This window comes from Antedon bifida, chromosome 11, assembly GCF_963402885.1.
Source record: "Antedon bifida chromosome 11, ecAntBifi1.1, whole genome shotgun sequence".
NCBI classification, from domain to species: domain Eukaryota; kingdom Metazoa; phylum Echinodermata; class Crinoidea; order Comatulida; family Antedonidae; genus Antedon; species Antedon bifida.
The window spans coordinates 16461442-16485429 of NC_136236.1; the positions used below are offsets into that span (position 1 = coordinate 16461442).

General features: G+C 31.8%; 1 protein-coding gene across 4 annotated transcripts in view; it reads right to left on the reverse strand.

Moving 5' to 3' along the window:
* The window catches only part of LOC144856326 (uncharacterized), a 33096-nt gene that overhangs the window by 6834 nt on the left and 2274 nt on the right, over nucleotides 1–23988 (reverse strand). The window contains exons 2-6 of one of the 4 annotated variants that reach the window (XM_078714301.1): nucleotides 23639–23692; nucleotides 8765–8828; nucleotides 7011–7082; nucleotides 5097–5552; nucleotides 1879–1944 (exon numbers count right to left, since the gene is read on the reverse strand). In XM_078714301.1, coding sequence (XP_078570427.1) covers nucleotides 1879–1944; nucleotides 5097–5552; nucleotides 7011–7082; nucleotides 8765–8828; nucleotides 23639–23692 — 712 coding nt within the window. Of the gene's footprint in view, nucleotides 1–1878; nucleotides 1945–5096; nucleotides 5553–7010; nucleotides 7083–7847; nucleotides 7890–8764; nucleotides 8829–23638; nucleotides 23693–23988 lie in introns of all 4 variants that reach the window. The other 3 variants (XM_078714302.1, XM_078714304.1, XM_078714303.1) reach the window with 3 other exon arrangements.

Genomic DNA, 23988 nt, shown 5'->3' on the forward strand with positions numbered 1-23988 from the left:
TTAAAAGCGAAACAAGTCGAGCCAGTGCTACAAAAGTTTGATCACGGTAATGGTTGATTGTATGCTAATTACTATTAAAATACCATCAATTATTGCTAGCGAATAATGATTCACGCTATTAGAGATCGTGTTACTTTAAGTTCAACAATCTGTTGCGATATCAAGCATTTGAAATGACTAATAAGACGTTGCATTTGTTAGATCTATGCACAGATAGAGAGAAATAAAAAACAAGAAATTTAATTTCAATTGAAGTCCTGAGGCTCAATATTATTTTAGTATGAAAAATAAGAAAGTAAAACTTCATTAATAATGTACAATGAAAAAATAAAAGCAAAGATTTCTTTAGATTGACATGCTGGTAGACAGATAAGGCAGAAAGAAAAAACAAGAAATACAAATTTAATTGAAGCCCTGAGGCTTTTTGTAAACAAAATCTTAAGATCTACGCATTGGTAGACAGATAGGGCAGATAGGGAAACAATACAAATTTCAATTATGGTGCAATATGTATATATGGAAATATAGAACTACTCATAAATGTGTGTCATTTTAGGTAATATTACAAAAAAAAATTCATCATTCATATATCATCAATCATTATATTATTCTCTAAATAAAATAGACATATAAATATTAAATTACTAAATAATTCTATAATTTTGTAGCAATAGCACATAAAATTTAGAAATTTAATTTAGAAATAAATTAAATAAAACACACTATTTATTACACGTCCTTCAAAAATCTAAATTGAATATTTCACTGTAAAAACACATGAAACTGAGAATGTCCGCAAATAACCTGCATAAACATTATACGACTATGATTCACTCTCGACTCTGTTGTAATAATTGATTCTGTAAACATCCAAGTAAACATAAAAGATGTATTGTGATTGCATCCTATATTTCAGATATGTTATAGTACTTCCCAGTATAAATTGTCTTTTTAATGGAAATCATGAAACAGTGTTAGTCAGATCAGTAAAGAAGGGCATACATAAGTAAAGCTCTGTCTACACTATCAAACTTTATGTGACAAACAAATGTGATATGCCCTTATATAGACATGTCATATCAGTACCATATTTGGGCACATTACTACCTAATTTGATTTGATAGTGTAGACAGAGCTTTAGATTAAATGGGTCCTTCAAATAAACTGAATCTAAAAACTGATGTCAAGTATGGATTTACTAATAAAAAAAGATTAGTAGTAAAGATAAATAATATATAGTATAATGCAGTAATTCGTTTTGGTTGCTCGTTTTCGTTAATCATATGCATTGTTTACTTTCAGTGCAAGCCTTTTACATTGAGATAAAATAAAATCATACGTTATTCAACTAAAAAATTCAGTTACTGCAGTAAATGCAAAAGAACAATTTTGACATGATTCCGACGTGGATAAAAATATGAAAAATAATTACAAAATTATTGTTTTTGTTTCCATTAATTTAGCATTATCATTTAATAATTTTAGAAAACACAAAGCACGATAATCTGTGAATTGTTGAAATTCTTACTGATAGCAGAAAAAATATAAGCTGATAATTAAAAGTTAAAAATGTAATAAAAAAGTTACATTTAATGTTTTTACTCTCCGTCAATATGCATTAAAAAAAATCTTTAATTTATATCTGAGAAAGTTTGGTACAATAAAAAATAACAATAAAATCACAAAAACATTTTTTCATGCACCAACTCATTAGCTGTAAAAATAAACAAAATCATTAAATTGATAAAAAATATTAGTCAACATCTGCGCCATAGTTGATAAGAAAATTTGTTAGTAAACATCTCCGCTTTAGTCGATAAAAAAAGGTGTTAGTAATCATCTCCGCCATTTTTTTTGGTAACATCATCTTTAACTTACGACTCAGAAAAGATGGAATTTCATCCTCCTCGTCCTCCTTCTCCTTTTGCCTAGTAATGCTATTACCTGTTAAAATAATTATTACCAATTGGTTAAATATTGTTTTGATGTTGAATTATTGAAAATCATTACAGTAGAGACCCTATTAAGGGAACCAATAATGTGTCTCCTTAACAGGGTTGTTCCCTGAATAGGGATTTGGCTAATAGTATTAAAACATACAGTAGAAGACCTATTAAGGGGACACCGTTGAAAAAGGGTGTCGCCTCAATAGAAGTTGGTAGTAGTGGTAAAACATATATCAGGAAGTGTCTCCTTAACATGGGTGTACTCTGAATAGGGGTATTCCAAAGTAAGGGTTCTCTTGTAGTTGAAAAGCTGTTTAGAAATAACATTTACTCGTTCTTGGCTACTGGCAAAGCAAGATGATATATTGTTAATGAACCAGTTATTTCATATACCCGTTCATTTTACTTTGCTATGCTTAAAAAATGTTGCAAATTTCACTAAAATAAAATCACAATGAAATGTAGAAAGTTACAGAATGTTTTCAAAACCATTAACTTAAATTAGCATTCATTAAAACAGCAGTTGTGTCAAATAGTTTGAAATGTTTTGCGTTCCCAAGGTCACATATTCGTTAATGACATATACTACGTATACACCCACATCTATAGGCAATTCCCATAGGACTATAACCACATTAAATATATACAATTTGGCACCAGCATAAGTATCTACACACTAAATGCGTTGCGATTCGTTAATCACGACGGCTACTACCGAGTCCGTTGAACTTAATGGGATAATCGTAAAATGTGCAAAGATATTGGCACAATTCCAATGACATAGATGTACTGTACTACTGTAATATAATGTAGTGTTTTCTTCTACAGCAAAAAACAGTAACAGGAAAAAGCACTAGATTTTCTATTTTCTAATATTAACCTTGAGATGCAAATACAGTGACGGAAATCATTGAAACATTTACTACTATAAACGTAAACAAACTATTAATCATAGGTGCCGAACAAGTGGAATTAAAAGTTCAGCAAAAATTGCTGTGCTTGATATTGCGCAATATGAACATTTTAAAGATATTTCTCTTTGGGCCTGTTTCTGCTGCAACTGCTCAAAATACGGTATAAAAATACGGTATAAAATACGGTATTTTTTATACCGTATTTGTCAGTACCCCGTTTCTGCTAACAATACTTCTTGGGTGGTCGTGTTAAATTTCATCCTTTTTACCCAAATTGCCATTCATTTATTTGGTCGATAATTAAAAGTCGCAATAAAGGAAGTTTTACGCCTCACTTTCAACAGGCTAGCCCTAGTGATAGAGATGTTGTGAGAGCACAGAAAACATCGTAATGGGGACAAGTAATTCGTTCCCTCCCCGAGTTATTGTCTTTTGCAATGTTGTACTGCTTTTGCAGGCTCTTCAGCTTTGAGTTTACTTGCTTTGGAGACAAGTCTATTCCGTACTCCTGCTTTATTTGTTTAGAAATGTCTTTATAAATGTGGTTGTCCCTTTTATTACCTTTTAGTTGGCCGGACATTTAACTTCCCCTCCTTCCCCACACCCCTTTTCCCCACACAGATTTATATAGTAAATACTGTGACGTCTTCGCTCCACATTTTCGCCGAATATATCTATACACGTGTGTAAAACAGCTCACAGCGACAGAAAATAAAAACACGATGTTGACCTCATGTCGCAGGTCAAAAAATATACGGTATTTTTTATTGGCAGCAGAAAAGGGTACAAAAAATACGGTATAAATTTGTAAATACCGTATTTTATCCACAAATTTTGTGGGGAAAATACGGTATACAAAATACGGTATTTTTTTTATGAGCGCAGTTTCTGCTGCCAAAAAAATACGGTATAAATACGGTATTCAAAAAATACCGTATAAAATACGGTATTTTCTTGGCAGCAGAAACAGGGCCATAGATAACTAAAGGTCCACTAATGAGATACAAGAACTCTGAAAAAAAAAGCCTAATTTTTCAGAGTTTGATTTTATATAATATTTCTTTGATAATATTAACTTTTATAGCTTGATGTCTCTTATATTAAAGCTGAAGGGCACATACATTATATAACCATTCTGGTATTTGCATCATTACATTTCAAAGTTGCCTAATAATCGTTTTGAAAGCAATATCAGAAATTTAGCCAATATGTTGCCAAAAGATTACTGAAATAAATGAGCTATTTTCCCAATATGGTAGTATTAGATAAAACATAGAGGATTTACAATATATCAGCGATAACATTATCGGTATCATAAAGAGGTATTTTTGCAACATGGTTTCTCTCTACAAATCTCAAAAACAAAATACTAGAAAAAACAGAGAATAACTTATATAAAATATAACAAAATAAATAACTAAATATGGAATGTAACATTTGCATATTTTGAAAATAGTGTATATATATTAGAAAAAATATTATAGTTAATAATAATAATATAGTTTGTTATTATATTTTTAGAATGTTTGTACTCTATTATGCGCAAGTGCAATTTCTATTCTTCCACATACCAAACAAAAACATGTACAGAAGTGATAAACAAACGAGGCAGATGGAACAAGCAAGAACTATTATTTAGCACAAAAAAAATATAGCAGAAAATAAAAAGCATACCAAGATTTGAGGGAAATGTTACCAGAAACCAAACAATAAATGAACAATGGAATACAAAACAGAAAAAAATAAATTGTGCTAAACGGAAAACAAAGCAAAATTACAATTATGGAAATAAGAAACCAGGAACCAAACTGTGAGGAAATGATCACGAGTTGCAAAAAATGGAAAACAGCAAACAAGGAATCGTGCACAAGTATGAGATTAGTTTACCAGGAACCAAACTGGGAATGATGGAAAACAGCAAACACAGAATCGTGCAGAAGTATGAGGTTAGTATACCAGGAACCAAACTGGGAAAGATGGAAAACAGCAAACACAGAATCGTGCAGAAGTATGAGGTTAGTATACCAGGAACCAAACTGATAAAGATGGGAAACACATCAATTTAAAGGAGAGGGTAAAATGGACAATTATATCAACAAAGAATTATTATATGCACAAGTAAAAGATTACACCAGAAGAGACTTTTAGCAGACGACAAACACCAAGATTAAGAACACGTAAAGATTAGTGATCCAGAAACCAATCAAGCGTGAACATGCACGGCAACAAGACTTACACTGATGGTGATATGGCAATTTATCTGGCGTCTTCGCAATCGGCGATTTCGGATTTGCGTTACGGTCATACGCAACATCAACAGTCTTATGCCTAGAATGTTTAGCATTGTTTTGTTTTGGTAAATTTTTTGCAGCAGGAGATTCTACACCGTTTCTTTTTTGCTCGGTAAAGGAACTGGTGCCATTATATGTTGAGCTACGAACGTGTTTACCCTTTTGTACCGTAGGCCGTACCGCCATGACAGGTACGTCCGAGTCCGTCTCCTCATTGCCAACTGGCGTATCGTCATCGTAGTCAGCCTCTGGAATGTTATCGTAGCACCGTTGTTCTTTGACCGATTGACCGCGTGTCTTTTTCTCCGCAACAGCAGGGGGAGTTTTTGCACGATGTGTTGATTTACTTTTTCTCGTTTCGTTATCGTTCTGCACCGGTCGGGTGCTTTTCTTTAAGGGGTCTGGTTTTGTTTATGTGTGCAGCAAAAAAAAAGAAGCAAAATAAGAAAATTATGAAATGATAACTAAACATTCGAATTAAATGATTTTTTTATAATGAAATAATAATTGCAATTCATGGTAAAGTAAACCTAAAAGAAAGTTAAAAAATATTTGGCATTCAAATATTATAAAATACAATTCCTGAAATGAATTTAGTTTTGAATAATTTATTGGAAGAAAAAATAATTAATAAATGTAAAATATAAAATTTAAAGCTTGTTTTAATCCCAAACATATTAAAATACATAAAAACCATTGAAAAAAAAAATGAAATCTACAAAATCAAATCTATCTGACTATAATTAAAAAGCATAATCAACAACATTAATGGTGATATGAGTTAGTTTGGACTTTCAAAACGACAAAGACGAAGCAAACATTGGTTGAACTTTTGTTTTGAGAGATTTTGATTTTATTAAATAATATTTTTAAATCAAAATTTAAAATGGTGGTAACAGAAATATTAATCTATTGCAATTAGTGTATAAAAAATAAATTAAAAGAAATTATGGATGAAATTAAAGAAAAGGTTATAAAAAAAAGGTGTCGGTAAATTAAAAGATAAAGAAACTTTTGGTAGGAAAGGGGGAGTTGTCGGAGGTGCTGAAGATTTAGAGAGCACATGTGTCAAAGTGGTAGGGGAGAGTTGAATTTGTACAGTAAATGTAGTCAAGCTAAAACAATTCTATATCTAGACTAAAGTGGACAAATCTTCATTTACATTGGGTTCTCATCATTAAAAAGAAATTTACGTTTTATGTTAAATTATATGGTAAAATTATTTATGGTTTGAGTAAGAAATTAATTAATATTAATACAGTATTTATCAAGGAAAATATTAATTGGAGACTAATCTTTTTGCTACAAAAAGAAGTAAATTAAGGATTATTATAATTATGTTAAATTTCAATATAAATTATGTATGTATATTTTATTATCGTATTGAAATTTCTATGACATTGGTCAAATATTTTGCCATACTCCGATTTCATTTTACTGTGTATTCAGAATATTGTAACATAGTACAGTACAGGCTGCTTCCTTGGGCTTGAATCTTAACCAGACAAGCTTGGTGGTCTACTGTATGGACGCCAGGATAGTGATCTGAAGGTCATGGGTTCGAGTCCCATCCTAGAACCTTTTTCGCAAGTCACAGTCGCAGTTCACTATGGTACATAGTAGGGCAAAACATCTGACCAATTAACTTAGCTCCCAGACGCTGCACAGAGTAGTTTAGCAATACTGTACAGTTATACTGTATCATGACATTAACGAACCAATCAATGATCAAGGAAGTTGTCAATTGTTATTTCTTAATAGAGCTACTATATGAGTATATATGGAATTCTAATTTTCTACTACGGTATGGTTATTAAAAAATGATATAAATTGATTTTGAACTCATTAATTAAACTTACGCTTATAAGGCAGAATTGGAGGCTGGTCCTCTGATGGTACCGATATCCCCAAAGCCTGGCCAAGAACATGAGCTGATGAAGTGATAACGTGCGAAGGGATGATTTAATGCAAAGAATGGAGAATGCACAAACACAAATTTAAAAGAAAAAAAAGAGCAGTTTTAAAAAAATGCAAAGAACACAAAACTTATTTTAAAATAAAAATCATGCAGATACTGTACATTCATTATGGATTATGTCAAAATTATTCTACTGCAATTACTGCAGTAATTACTTTTTCTTACTGCAATGATGTATAATTATTTTTCAATGTAAAATTTTATGAGCTACTATGTATGATTACTCAAAAAAGCTTCAGTAACTGCAGTATAATCATTTTGACATGGTTCATTATGGTTTAATAAAACATGAGGAATATATTAGTGGATTTAATATTCCATACAATGGCATACAGCAGGAGGCATTTTCTTCTTATTTTTTATGCAAATTTCTTTTGCTGATGCAAGTGGTCATACTAAATCATAATGCAAAGGGAAATATGAGAAATATAATTGGAATGTAGGCCCAACAATAAATATACAGTATGATCCTAAACGAATCTCTACTTTCCAAATGGGTTATTTACAGTACTTAAAACACACACACACATGCAAATAAACAAAAAAATGCAAACTTTTAATTAACAATTATTTTTAAATTTAGTTATAAATTAGTTACAGTGAAATTTGAAATGGAAGTTAGAATTTCAACATTTAGTTAATTATTAAATCTGAAATCAAGAAGCCCTTTTTACCAATTATTTCACAAAAATTAATAATTGTTTACAAATTAATTTACCTGCATGTGGCTTGATACTCAAATATTTTTGCAATAAATCTTCTGAATAAATTATTGATTCAAAATATAAAATAAAATAGGACCATGTTAAAATTATAAATTACTGCAGTAATTCATGGACTATACCATTTGTGGAGAGGGGTGCTCAATGAAAATTTCTACTTTTCGAGTTATTATCTTCAAGGATAAAGGCTATTGTCGGTTTATCCAGGTAAGCTAGGCACGAAATAGACTACTGCAGTAACTGCATTCTCATTAACCTGTTTATTTAATGCCTCATTAAAACAAACTAAAATCATATGTTATTGCTTTAACAATGTAGTTACTGCAGTAACTGCAGTAGAATATTTTTTACATGATCCAATATATTATATAAATTATCCAATATATTTTTTTTTTAAATATGCTTGGCAAATATTATTGAATACAAAATTTGCAAATATGTTTATGTCTTCAATTTTGAATAATATAATATGCAAGTATTAAATTATAATCAAAATTAATTTGTGTTGTGAATAATAAGAATAATATTCAACCTTGAATATTTATAATAATAAATATGGATTTAAAAAATTAAAATATTGCAGTCTTCAGAAACTATCTAATACAATGACGATCTTGCAATCTTCAGGAAATTACAAAACCCATGTTAAACTTTTATTATATCATAAAATATATTGAAAACATGCAGCATTACATGTATTAATATACATTGCAAGTTTTAATGGCAGTCAATTGACATATATGGTCATTATGCAAATTAAATAGTTCAAAGGTTAGAATGCGAAATAAAACATGACGCATGCTATACAATATAAACACGGCAAACAATGAACTTACCTTACATAGTTGTGTAAATGTTTTTAAAGAGAATTTTCGCAGATTTATTCAAGTGAGTGTTATAAATATATACTAACCTGGAAGGGGTCTGACCTTTGACTGTAGTTCAGCGAGAGCCTCAAGATGATAGTCATGTTCAACCTATAATTAAAAAATGTTGAAATATTAAATTATGATCATAATATATTTTTTGGAACATCCTGATTCAAGGGACACCCCTATTACAGGGGACACTTCCCTTTGAAACAAATGGCAATACTTTTTTTTGCACTGCGACCAACCCTGTTCAGGGACACTGTTGGGTCCTAATGGTGTCCCCTTAATAGGGGTTCTACTGTGCACACAAGAAACATTAGAACACAGTATGAAAAATGACAGTATACTCAGAATTGTTACAGATAAATTACAAATCTTAATACTGTATGTCAATCAAGTATATTTACATACAAATTTTGTCATGAATCGTTAGAAAACGATTTCACATTGCAAAGAAACCATCGAGATGGAATTGATCTAGATGTGCTATACTTCAAAACACACATTGTTAACGTATTTACATTTGTCAAATCTTACAGCAACAATTTGTCGAAATAAACGCTGGGCAAAAAAATTACTAATGTGACCAGCTGTGAAAATAACACTTATGATTACTAATTCTTGTGACAATCAATGATGAGATTATTGTGTCTTTAATCAAATTAGTTTGGTGACAAATGATGTATTAAACATGCTTGGAAGAAGTAGAAGTCGAGGGTTGTGTTTACACACACTAGAGATGTTTAACTGACGCATTGATTTTGCATTTAAACACAGAAAAAGCTAAACTAAAGCTCTGTCTACACTATCAAACTAATTTGACAAAAAGGTGTGATGTGCCTAAATATGGTAGTGATATACCCAACTACTGTATGGTAGTGATGACATGATCATGTCCATATATGGGCACATAAAGTTTGATAGTGAAGACAGAGTTTAACTCTGACAGAGCATGTCATCTTTAAACATAGCTAAGTTTGAGCATACTCTACTACTGATTTAAATTGTACCTTTGACCTGCTTCCTTTTCAAATCAGAATCTGAGAATTCACCAATAAAAAGTGATGAGGTGAAGTAAACTAACCAATTAGAAATGAAGAAGAATATTCTCAGAACAATAGACCCTTTGATTCCAAGAAAGACGAAAGGAAAAGGTGGGGAGGTGATGAAATAAACCAGATAACATAAAATGTAGGAAAATTATATATAACAATAACATAAAACAACATTAAATCCACATATTAAAATGATCCCTTGATTCTCTGTACTGTATCTCTACATACAACATGCCATTATTCACCTAGTATCATAAATAGGCAAATTCTGTAATACCAGGGAACATTTTCGCCAGTGTAGCGTAGCAAAAAGCTATACAAAACAACCTTATTGCTACACATTTCTAAAATTGTGTAGCAAAAAATACAATACAAAACTATGTTTCTCGACTTAAAAATCAGTTTGATTAGCAATATTGCTAAACAAAATTTGTAAATGAAAATTTTCCCTGAACAGTGTTATTTTTTTATTATGGACAATTTATATACAGTATCAACAATCGACTAAAATAATTTGAATACAATTTAAAACATTGTCGTCAGAACACCTACACAAAAGTTTTTTAATGAACATCATAAGCTCAACACAACACTTCTAATAACAGTTAAAACACAAAATTAATATATAATACTCGGTTGTCTCGTAAAATATTTGCACCTGGCTCGATAAACCAGTCCAATCTATTTGACAGAAGTATTAAACGTTATTATCATTACACTAGTAAGAGTTCATACTAAAGAGAACATACGGAATGTAATATAAACCATATCATTATCCGATCTTATTAAGAAATAATCTATAAATATCAACGATAATGTGAAAACATACTACAGTATGAAAAACAAAATAGATCTGATTGAAAAGGAAACCACGGAACTGGTGATAACAATGTAATAATAAGTGGTCAATTTTGATGCATAATGTTTAAAATGTTCCATTTCATTCAAAATTCATTTGAAATTATGATATGGACAAGAAATTAATCTCTCGCTTGATTTGTAATGTCTGTCTATGAACAAACAACACCACTTTAGATAGCAGCAGAAGAGGAGGAAGACATGAAGATAGAGAAAGAGAGGAGTGGTGAGGAAAAGAGGAGGAAGAGAGAGAAGAAGAAGAGGAAGGAAAAGAAATGGAAGGATACTAGGAGAGGGAAAGAATAGGTAGAGCAAAGGGAAGGAGAGGAGAGTGAAGGAGAGGGAAGAAGAATAAGGGAGGGAACAAAACAATGTGGAACAAAGGGAGTGTTACAAGAATAGAAGTACACTAAGCAGAGAGGAAGAAAAATAGGGAAGAGTGATACAATAGAAGATGAAAGGACAAGAAAGGAAAGGAAAGAAGAGGACGCTGAGTTTATTTTTAAACCTGTCCCCCTAAAAAAATATTTTTTTAAATTTTTTTGTTGAATAGTTATTTTAATGTCACATAATAGTTATTCACTCTCACAAAAAATTGGGTCTGAAAAAAATGTATTTACCTGAGAAAAATGTAATTTAAAGCAAAAAATTGTCAAATTGTCTGGAAGACAATGAGTTTTTGGGTAATTTAACTGTTTATTTTGTCTTTTTATAGGTGAAATAATTTTTTCCCCCGTTTTTTTTCTTAAGGAAGTGAACAACTTCATTAAAACTGCAAAATGGCCTATTCAAAGTCCGATTTTAAAAATCTTTATTTTTCATGATTTTGGGGGACAATACATCTTTAATGAATGAAGAGGAAAGGACAAAGAAGGAGAGGAAAGGAGAATAAGAGAGGGGAGGACAAAAGGAGTATGGAGAGGACAAAAGGAGTATTTAGCGAAAGAAAAATAGGGAAGAGTGAGACAATAGAAGATCAAAGGACAAGAAAGGAAAGGAAAGAAGAGGACGCTGAGTTTATTTTTAAACCTTAATGAATGAAGAGGAAAGGACAAAGAAGGACAGGAAAGGAGAATAGGAGAGGGGAGGACAAAAGGAGTATGGGGAGGACAAAAGGAGTATGGGGAGGACAAAAGGAGTATTTAGCGAAAGAAAAATAGGGAAGAGTGAGACAATAGAAGATGAAAGGACAAGAAAGGAAAGGAAATAAGAGGACGCTGAGTTCATCTTTAAACCTTTATGAACCTAAAGCTTTGACACTTTCAACTTTTTGATGTAGATTCATTCCCTTCTTCTAAGTGTCTAATTACCCTTTAGCTGATAGATAGATTACTTTCCCCTGAATCATCCTGAATGAACATAGTGAAGAACAAAGATAAATGTTGAGTCAAGAAAGCAGAGGAATTTATGATGATAAAATATGTGATTCACAGGAATTCACAGATTTAATGACAGTGAAAGTTTATTTTCAATCAAACATTGCTGTGTTACTAATAATACGCTTTAAATCCAGAGGCAATAATTGAAAGAATGTTTATATTGAAGAATTAGAAATCCTTGTTCAAGACATGACATGTTTCCTAATTTCTGTATTATGAAGAAGATTTGATTGTAAACTTACAGGAATAGTAGATAAATATAGTATAAGGCCTTGTTCATACTGGACTTGAAAAACGATCAAATTAACCACAGTAGATTTACCCAATGTCATCAGAAGATTTGACCATCGTTCGCATTTTTTTCATGCAGTTAGTTTTACTGTACCATAACTTTACCAAAATTTAACCGTGATGTTAAAAACAATGATTGACTCACATGTGTTAACATGAGTTGCAGGTTCGATGGGATTTTTAGCCACACGGTTAGTTGTACCGAGAACATGGTAAGTTTTACTGGGCAGGCAGTGGTCAGTAAAAGTAACTATTGGACTTGGTTAATTTAACCCGGTTTAATTACTGAAAATATCTCTGGCTTTTTCGATTTTGTTTTTTTATTTTTGTTGTTGAATATTACTTTTCTGTAACACATTCTAATAAATCCAATCCCATTGACAATACATACTAGTCCTAGCTCTTTCTAAGAACATATTAGCATAATATTTCATTTTCAATCATAATTCATTTCTATCTATTATTTATGAGTTACATAATGACGTACATCATATCAATTTATGAATATCATAAGTTATTCGTAACCACAACCAGTACATAGAATATAAACGATATCTCTTTTGTAATGAATTCTATGGTTACTTGATAAATGTAAATATTGTGGTGTAATACAAAACATGGCAATCTTGTTTCACATGTAAAACAAGTATTGGGTAGACAAACACAAGCTGCATGTGGGCTCGAATCTTGAAATCTAATAACAGTGACAGAATAGCATCAGATATTCAGAAGGTGAACTTGGGTTTTCTTCTAAATTTATAATGCAATGAGACAGTATCAATCACTGAGATAGTAGTATTAGTAATACATGTTGTCTCAAAGCTACAGGTATAGTATCGCACAGTGCTAGATTAAAGCTTGGTTCTGACCAGGCAACGCAATGACGTTCACACAACATATAAACGTAACAAAACACATAAACATAACATAATGTAATTAATTCCAATACCGAGATAGTACAGTAGTATTAGTTGCATGTTGTCTCAAAGCTACAGGTATAGTATCGCACAGTGCTAGATTAAAGCTTGGTTCTGACCAGGCAACGCAAAGATGTTCACGCAACATATAAACGTAACAAAACACATAAACATAACATAATGTAATTAATTCCAATACCAAGATAGTACAGTAGTATTAGTTGCATGTTGTCTCAAAGCTACAGGTATAGTATGGCACAGTGCTAGATTAAAGCTTGGTTCTGACCAGGCAACGCAATGACGTTCACGCAACGCATAAACGAAACAAAACAACGTGACATAACATAATTACTTCTAATACCAATTTTTCATTGCTTCAAATTTATTTTAATTTATATACATTTATTTTCAATTTTTAAGCCTCAATATTTATAGTGAATACTAAGGTCAGAGGCCAACTACGCTAAATAGGTAGGTTCTAAATTACATACTATTTATATAATTTACCGAGACATTTGTAATTGTGATTTGGAAAAGTAGCACAAGTTTCTTGACACAAGTATTTGAAAAAAGTTTACAAGCAGCCTAATTCTTCCACACACATTGGGAGTACTATCCCCTACCTATCAACATAGCATACGAGGAGCATGACGCATCCTGACTAGATCTGAAATAAATCCAAAGCGCAAGTCATCAACTAATCTCATCATCTTTGGTGTGATGGAATTACAACCTTCATTACATAGGTTAATTGTGCAACAAATATTAATAAAATGCGTTGATTGTAGAGTTACTTAACAATGAGTGTCAAAACCAAGTTTTAATTCCCAAAGGCCTATTTTACTGGTCTATTAACAATGGCATTTACAGAAGTAACTACACTATATCTAATCTACCCCAGCTGTCAGATTTTACATTTTTTACCACACCTAGGCTTTGGCATGTAAATGACAAGATTCAAAATGCAATCAAGGATTATTAACCTTTTATTAGACATTAAGTTTTGTTTTGAAGATGGACATAATTATCTATCAAAATGACAACAGTAATCTGCATATTTGGGTTAATTACGACAAGGTTAATTGGATTTGGTCGTTAATTGTTGAAGGATTTATAATACACATTGAGTGGCTAATTAATCTTGACATTTTTGTGATATATTTATAACGCATTTGCAAACAGTATACTGTAGCTACATCAACTCTTGCTACTATTTTTTTTCTGCCGTAATTAGTAAATATTTATTAATATTTCTACAGGTACTTATTTTAGAAAAAAGTGTATCATTGTCAGACAACACCAGCTTGATATAAAATAAATATTCCAATTGCACATTGAACTAAAAACTACTATTCCTGGCCTAATAATATACAAATTTGTCTGTCAGACAAATTAATTATTAATAGTATGCTATTAACATTTATATTTTCATATCATCATATTTGTCTTAGATTTCCAATTCAAAGTACAATTACCTCAAATGTGCAAATATACAAATTATTAATAATTAATCAAATTTATAATAAGCTTCGGTACAAAGTTTAGTTGTTGACAGATAGGAAGACTAGTACTATTATATATGATAGTTTTGAATTGTATCAATCAAGAAGCAGGTATAAGAAAAGCATAATATAACTCTCGTCCTACAATTGTCGGACGGACAGAGTCTAGTAAAACATTTTATTGAGTAAGATAATTCGTTATCTTAAAGTATATGCCCGGTTGTAGTATAAACATTTATAAACTGCTAGTACGGGCAATTATTTTTTAGCCAAAAAAAGCCTAGGGCCAGTGCCTAAAGTTAAGGGTGTGCAACAAGATCAAACCATACTATCACGAGCAGATTTATGGGGGGAAGTGTTAGTTAGGGTCGCAAGGAGTTTAAAAATTGTAAAATGAAGTGCTAAAGTTAGCAATTTTCTATCTCACTCTTCGAGGAGAAAGGGCTATTGTCAGTTTATCCAAGTAAGCTAGGCACGAAATAGACTTTCAAAATTTCATTAGATATGCCTCCTCTAATCTGTCAATATTGATTTCTTTCTGATTTCAAAGTACAATCACCTATCAATCTACAAATAAATTCAAAACCTACCCATACAATGTTCCAGGTAAACAATGTATAACTTGGTAAATAATCTTTGTTTACCTGATTTGAATTGAATTATTATTTATAGCCATTTAGGCATCATTTTGTAAACAACAATATCTGTAGTACAGACATATAAGAATTATTTCTTGAATTTTACAAATTACAGTAAATCAAAGCATAAATGTATAGTGCCTCTGTTAAACCAAGGCAATCTAACAACAGGATGCTGATCTCCGGAGATCAAAGGGTTTATCTGTGGCTGTGACATGATCACTTCCACGCCCTCCAGATACCGTGCCATGGAGAATATGATACATAGTACAGTACTGTTGGTACAGTATTTGTCGTGGTCAGATACAAGATCAAAGCACTGTTACGAGTTCCTATCATGGCAAGGCGACCTAGCTCAACATCCTGTTGTTAGATTGCCTTGGTTGTACAGTGTAGATTGTCATAATTTGTGGTATGCAGATTATAAAAAAACGCAAGATTCTTTCCTCTTTCTCATCCTTCAGATGGGACGTAAAGCTGATAAAGAAACTTGGTATCGAAAAGAGTTACAAAGTTCATATCATACCGGTGTTCATAGGAGCTGCACTGTGGCTCCTAATCCTAATTTCCTCGATGAATAATAATTAAATTGTAAAACTTAAAGTTACTAGAATATAATTACAGTATATTACCTAGACGCTAATTAATACTATTTTACCATTATGCATAATCTGAACAGAAATTTTACAAAGGTGCATTCTGATTGATTGTGGGTAATATTTCTATAGCAACAAAAATAACTATGCAATTAGTAACAGCAGATGGAGATACCATGATCAATGCTTAATTGGTCATACTAATAATTTATGATTACTGTAGGCTATTTATAACAGTGTCTTTCTTAAAGTGGTTATTAGAGAGTTTATAAATCTATCATTATTAAATATGACAAAGGAAATTGAAATTGAATAACAATGAATTATCGTCCTCATAAAATCATTATTATCTTTTGGTTTCGATAACATTAATTTCAATTAAACGCTCAAGTTTGGTATCAATTAATTGTACACTTTTTGTTTCACATTAAAAGTGCTACTGAACTAAACGTTAAAATAAAATATTATCTGTTAAACTAGATATGAAAGTTTTAACAAAATTTGAATTCATTCTGAAACAGTGGCAAGAGAATTATGCAAAAGTATTCAGTAACCAATAAAATGTCCGGGCCTTAAGCCTTGTCTACACTATCAAACTTTGTGACAACAAAATCTGATGTGCCCATTATATGGACATGATGTAAGTTGTCATACCATATTTGGTCATATCACTACCATATTTGTACACATCACACTTTTTTTTTCAAACTAGTTTGATAGTGTAGACAGAACTTAATAGGGGTATCCACTTGAATAGGTGGTGGCTGGCAGTAGTGTTAAAATAATGTCCATCATTCGTTTCACAGAAAGGAGTCCCTAATTGGAAGTGCCCCTGACTAGGAATTCGCAAACGAGGGGTTCTAAGTCGTAAACTGAAATGATAATGAAATACACTAGTACTGTACGTCATCAACAAATTCATTCAATCATTCATCAGTGGAAAATTACTTTAATTTATTGTCATTTGCATATAAAATATACATAGAAAATATGTTTGCTCTGAAAGAAGTTTGATTATCAAATTCTCAGAAAAATATACAGTATAAAATGATAATAAATATGCAATTATACAGCAAGTACTGTACAATATAAACAAACCAAGTACTCTAGACAGTAATAGACCTATGTCTGACCAATGACACAGTACACTGTATAAATTCCAGCCGGAAGTGAATGTACAACAATACAACTAATGGGAGTGTACATCCAGGATACAATTGGGAATAACCAATAGGAAAACATTCACAATTGCCAATCGAATTGTGTAATATAGAATTCAATAATAATCCATTTCACTAGAAATGTATTGTTTACGGAAATATTACTTTGTTGTACAGCCTGGTGACTGCTATTCTTATGTCGGTATTATACTATTACTACATACAACTGATTGCTATTTTTATGAATATAAGGCCTATTTATGGTTATACTACTTTCTGAACAATCTAGATGGCAAAATCAAGCACAAAAAGAAGATACAGATTGAGAACACAGAAACTCAAATTCAAAACATAAATAAAATTAATTAACAATATCTATAGACACTTGCAAATAGGGCCTAAATATCTGAATAACGCATTAAGAAGGCTAATCTGTACTTAAGCTCTATCTAGTTTGACACAAAAAAGTGTGACGTGCCCAAACATGGTAGTGATATGCCCAAACATGGTAGTGATATGACATCATCATGTCCATAAAATTATATGGGCATATCACATTTTTTTTCACATAAAGTTTGATAGTGTAGACAGAGCTTTAGCTACTGTATGGCACTGTTTAATATAAGGACCAAATGGACTGTTTGATTCAAATTACTACTACTAATACTATAAAGTATAAGTACAGTACTCACCTTATTTCTACATTTTAGAATACAGTAAAATGTGTACAGTAGTAATTTTTACTTTTCTAGAAATTGTCTCATATGAATTTCGTTTACCATATTTGGTTATACAACTGTTTCCTTATTTAATAAAGAAGAAACAAATTGAATTCCAGTGTCAAGCTTCAACTTTACTCAGAAAATAAAAGGGAAAACCCAAGCAAATAACAGGGAAACCCCCAAGCAAATGACAGGAAAAATCCTTTGCCAATAACCGGGAAAAACCCAAGCAAATTACAGGGAATATCACAAGCAAATAAAAGGGAAAATCCTAAGCAAATAACAGGAAAATCCCCAGCATATAACCAGGAAAATCCCAAGCAAATAACATGGAAAATCCCATGCAATGTAAAAGAATAAATGAAACACACAGTGCTCATCAAAATATGTATGTTGGCAAATAATACAATACAGTGGTTGGTATAAAGGTATTTGAATGCATCTGAATTTTTTTAAGCTATCTATGTTGATCATTACAGTTTGAAAGCATCACATTACAATTCTGTTGTGCCATTTACATTATTGATCTACAGGTGTTAGGAAATTGAAAAATATTTTACTATGAAAGCAAACAATAAACCTATCATCATTATTATACTTATTGCAATCTAGTTATCCTATGTTGTGAATGATGTCATGCAACTTTATTGATCAGCAACAAAAAATCACATGACATATTTACTTAATTTTGCAAAATATCACTATTTACATGGATATCATATCATGGATTTATATTTTATTTATTTATTCCTTTCAGTGATACATAGAAAATGGGAGCACAAGGAAAGAAAAGAGCTGTCAAAGTCAACTAAATATGTGCCTCTAACTTTTGCCTATATAATTTTCTTTAAAAAGAAAATGCGCACCAACTTTTTTAAGACAACATTGTTTTGTGATTGAACTATCTTAACTAAATCTGGGTGGGAATTAACCTAAACATTTAAAGTAATTGAGTGATGACGTTTTATATACAACATATGTTATCATCAGAACAGACTTCCTTTGTATACAGTATATACTTTTTCTTTCAACTGCTTGAAATATGTTTTAATGGTTCTCCTTGGGGTCACAGTTCAAAATAAGATTTATTACACATAAGTGTACCAGATCGTGTAATCATTCTCTTAATACCTCCACTGTTTTCAGATTCAAACTTCAACTCTTATGTATTGTTTATATAAGCAAGTGATAGAAATGCAGTATAGAAATTGGTTAACTTTCCAGCTAGGTTGACCCCTCTGGGCTCCTGCATCCAATGATTTTTGTGTTTGAACATAGAACAAGATAAATCACAATTAACTCTGATGGATTTAAAGTGGTGTTGGTAGTCTATGAGTGCTGGCTTACCTGGATAAACCTAGCCTTTCCTATTCTCTCCCAGAAGAGAGCTACTCAAATATACAGTACGTATGCATGTATATTCTCTGGGCAGATCCATGGGGGGGAAGTGTTGGGGTCGTGAAGGGTCTGAAAATTGTAAAATGAAGTGCTAAACTTAGCATATTAATGTTCTATCTCACTCTTCGAGGAGAAATGGCTAATGTCGGTTTATCCAGGTATGTAAGCTAGGCACCAAATAGACTGGGAAAGTTGGTGATATGTCAATTAGTAGACCTACGGTATAATGTATATACAGTATTTCTTTATTATTTATATACTCCAAAGGCAAATTACTGGGGAAAAACCGACAATTACAGTATGTGGGTATCAGTGACTGATCTCAATGGAGATACAAATAATGCCTAAATCAAAAAGGTATAAAGTAAAACAGCCAGAAAGAGAATGCCGCTTGTCAGATATCACAAATTCTTTGTACTGTAGTGAATGATACTATACTATACTCTATACTCAAATAACTAAAGTTACTATGCATATTGTGTAATTAGGAATGCTAATCCTACATACTGTAGTAGAAAGCGCTACAGTGTATAATGACCTTGTAATCTACTGTCAAATGGATAGGTAGATTTGTCAATGTGTAATCACCATAATAATGCATTACAGTAGGTTTAATATTACATTCCAGGTAAATTGCTAATACTGTAGTACCCAATCTACTAAACATATCAAATATTCAGTACAAAATGTATTACCATATGTTCTTAAAAAATATTGAACTAGAGATACAGTACCTTGTTTAGACAACATACAGTATATGCAAGGATTTAGCTTGACTTCAACAAAGAATAAAGCTAACACTAAGCCCTGATTCTGTACATTGGCTTATAACTCAGGGCTGTTACAGTGTGCTTTTCAATCATAGACATACAGAGAGAATCCAAGATTAGGTTAGTTAGGTTCGATTCATAAACACTACATCCATTTTCCAAGATTTTTCATATGGTCAACAGCAGACTGGAAACTCAGTGTGAATATACTGTAGCTTTAACGGTGGCAGATCCTAATAAGTTGTACAGTAGTTTAATAGCACTTGTACTGTAGTTACATATTAACCGATCTTAACCTCTGTCTACACTATCAAACGTTATGTGGCAAAAAAATGTGATGTGCACATATATGGACACGATGATGTCATATCACTACCATATTTAGGCATACCACTACCATATTTGGGCATATCAAACTGTTTTTGTAATTGTCCAGGAAACATCCATTCTTTACCTTCACAACATGATTTGGATGCAGTGGCGTTGGACGTTATTTATTATACAGACTATGTTTTGGTTTATGGAAGAACATAAAACTACAGTAACTACTCTATTGTCATGTTTACTGTATCTAGGTAAGCATGGCACGAAATGGACCAATAAATTATTTTGAACACTGTATTTGTTCATTCATAATACTCAAAGAAAAAAAAATCAGATTTGATCAGACAAGTGGAAAGATTCCTAAGTAGATTCTATGAACCTTTACCACCTTTGCTTAGATCCAGCAGGTGTCCCAATGGGGGAATTCAACTGCACCCTAAAATAAATTTTAATATGTTACTTACTGTAACAGTAAAATAATAAAAACTTTATTGGCATATTTTAACTGATATCCCAGGGCGAGACATCATATACTGTACTTCTCACCTAAATTCCACTGATGAATTTTCACTATTATAATGGGGCCCCTATTGTAAGTTGGTCCTGCCTTGGGCTTACTGTAAAATTCTTAACAGCACATTTCATAGAATGTACCTCGGCACACAGTATACTGTACTTCCCACTTTGAATTCTACTGATGAAGTTCCCCATGTACTGTCAGGGGCCTCTATTTTAAGTGGGTCTTGCCTGGGGCTTAAACTTGTCATAACAGGCTCAACACTTAATCTTTATTATTATTATCATCTGAAACATTTATGTAAAGGTTGATAATACCAACAAGCACTCGTTGGACCATGATGCATGACAAAGACACGGTTCAACAGTCACAAGCAGAGACTCTTTTAAAAGAAACTGTTGAGGCATTACATAATAAAAACCAAATTCCAAAAAGACTCACAATTAAACTAAATCGTAGTCAGTCTATAAATATCAGAAAAAAGTGATTGTATTATAAAAAATATCAAATTATTTGCAAAATCTGAAGTTAAATAGTGTTTGTATTTAAACAATTACAGTGTCATCTATGGTTTTATTACACCTCCCGATAGTTTATTTTTTAAAGTTACTGTAGGAACTCTGTTATGCACTTGACTTTATATGACTGCCGAGAGATGTGCATCATGGTTGCGTCATTTAAAAATAATTATTTACGCAGGTGTATAAATGTCCGTCACTTTACCCACCCACCATATTATGAACAACTTGGTCACAATGCGTCAAAACGGGTGCGTCATGGTCATCTAAAGGTAAGTCACATCAGAAAAATGACGCACCTATCCCGGGGCTGGTATACTGTAGTTAAAGTTTTTTAAAGCAACATCAAGTAATAGGTTGGCTGAAATTACAAGTGTACACTACTATAATGGGTCAGTTAATTTGACCGAGAAAAAATCCCTGTGGTTGCGGCTTAAGACTATTTAAGAGCACCTTCAACCATATTATGTTAAGTTATAACAGATTAGAGATGAGATATCTTTATGATAATTTAATATGTGACAAATTAAGTGAGGCTGCAGAAAGAACAAATAGAATGAGGCTTGTCAAACCAATAGAGAATTTAGAATACAATGAATCTGTATACAAGAATAACACTACTAATCACTATGTCAACAAAACCAAGAGAACAAGATTAAAATCAAATATTTTCACAGATATAAAGATTATGACTACACTTAAAAGGGCTCTAGAATGCAAATTAAACATGCCTACACTGTACTTCATTTGCTAATGAAGTAACAAGCACACAGTAAATCATTTAGGTCTCTAATCAAAATTCCCTCTGAACAGATCTCTTTTTATTACCAAGAGATAACAGATAAATAAAATATCATTTTATAGAAATTGACAGACTGTAAAATTATCAATACTGTAAAATTATCAATACTGTACAATTAAAAGGGATTCTGGAACTCTGTCTAAAATTAAATAATTAGCCCCAAGACCGTCAAATCTTCTGGCAACAGAGCATCCCTAAGTCGACCAGATAACCATTTCAATTTTTGCACGAAAGTAGCATGTTTTGCATAGAATTCCATAAAAACCCTTTTTAAAGTGTATAATCTCAAACTTTAGTAAATTAACTGCAGCCTCCAAAGCCGTGCTAAATCCAGCCATTATACACTCGTTAAGGAATGAATGAAAGACATACCTGGGGGTAAATGTCAAAGTTTCATAAACGCACTCTATGCTAAGTACAACAGTTACTGTTGCTACAGTATCTACTTTTTTGTATTGTGACGTTGATTAGATTACAAGCAAGCAGGTGATTGGCAATCTACCAATTAATTATGTTAATGTTCAATACTTTTCATAATGTATTCTTTTCATCGGAGAGAGAGGCTAATGTTGGTTTATCCAGGTAAGTTACAGGCACGAAATAGACTCAACAATTGACAACAAATGAATGATAAACAAGATGAACTTAATAACATTCAGTAGGTCTGCTGTATATCTACAGAACATGCGAACAACCCTACTGTACAATACAATACCTGCTTCTCAGCATGTGCAGATAAACTAAACAGATGAAGGCTATTTCTAATACACAGCATTGAAACAAATAGTATAATTTTAATTAGAATACAATTATAACTTAGGTGACTGAGTGGTCAAGGTTGGCTATTATCCAGATATTAGGAACAATAAAATAAGACTACTGATCATTGTATTTACCAAACAAATACAATGGTTAATTAAATGAGCCTATTGAACTCATTATGGATCAGTTATTAATCAAGACTATAGTACAAGTATGTATGTTTAAATAATGCATAAGTAGGCCTACCGTACCGTACTGAGCCAGGTACACATGAACACAAAACTAGGCCAGGTTTAGAGTACTTACAGTAGTACACATACTGTAGGGCAGAGAACTAAACTTTTTTTTGACAGATGCAATTTTTATACTGTACATAGTCTATGTAAAATGTGACATCATGTGACAACCACTATGTGAGTACCAACAAGCTACATATATAATCTTTGTATAGAAAAATACAATTCCGTCAGAGGATATCAATATACTACACAAGCATGCAATATCTGTACTGCTGCAGTAGAATAACTGTACTATTGGTGATGGAATTCCTAATGACAAGTTATTGATTTTCAAGAATATTTGTTGGAACATTGTTCATTGTTTCTGTGTTTGGTTCAATGCAATTTGTAAACATTAATGAAATAAAAAAAAATTATAATACACTGTCAAATTTTGTGAATAATAATACTAACAATATCATACTTACTGTATCTTTTCGTCCTTCGGGAACTAGACGTCCAATTGGTTTATCTTTTACAGGCTACGGATAAAACAAGATCAAACATTCAATCATTTCAAAGCTACAGTATACAGAGGAAACATGTTAAAAACATAATTAAAAACAATTGAGTTGAAACAAATGGCATCAAACCATGGAAAGCGTAAAGTGACGGAAAAAAGTGAAGTAGAGTATAAGCAAGCATAGAACGTGTGCTTGTGAACGGGTACAGTAACTTTCTTACCACTAGTCATTTACCTCCAATATAGGATTTTATTCAGAGTTTCTGTATTGTATTGCATACTGCATATTATTCATTCATGCATTTCCTTTATTTC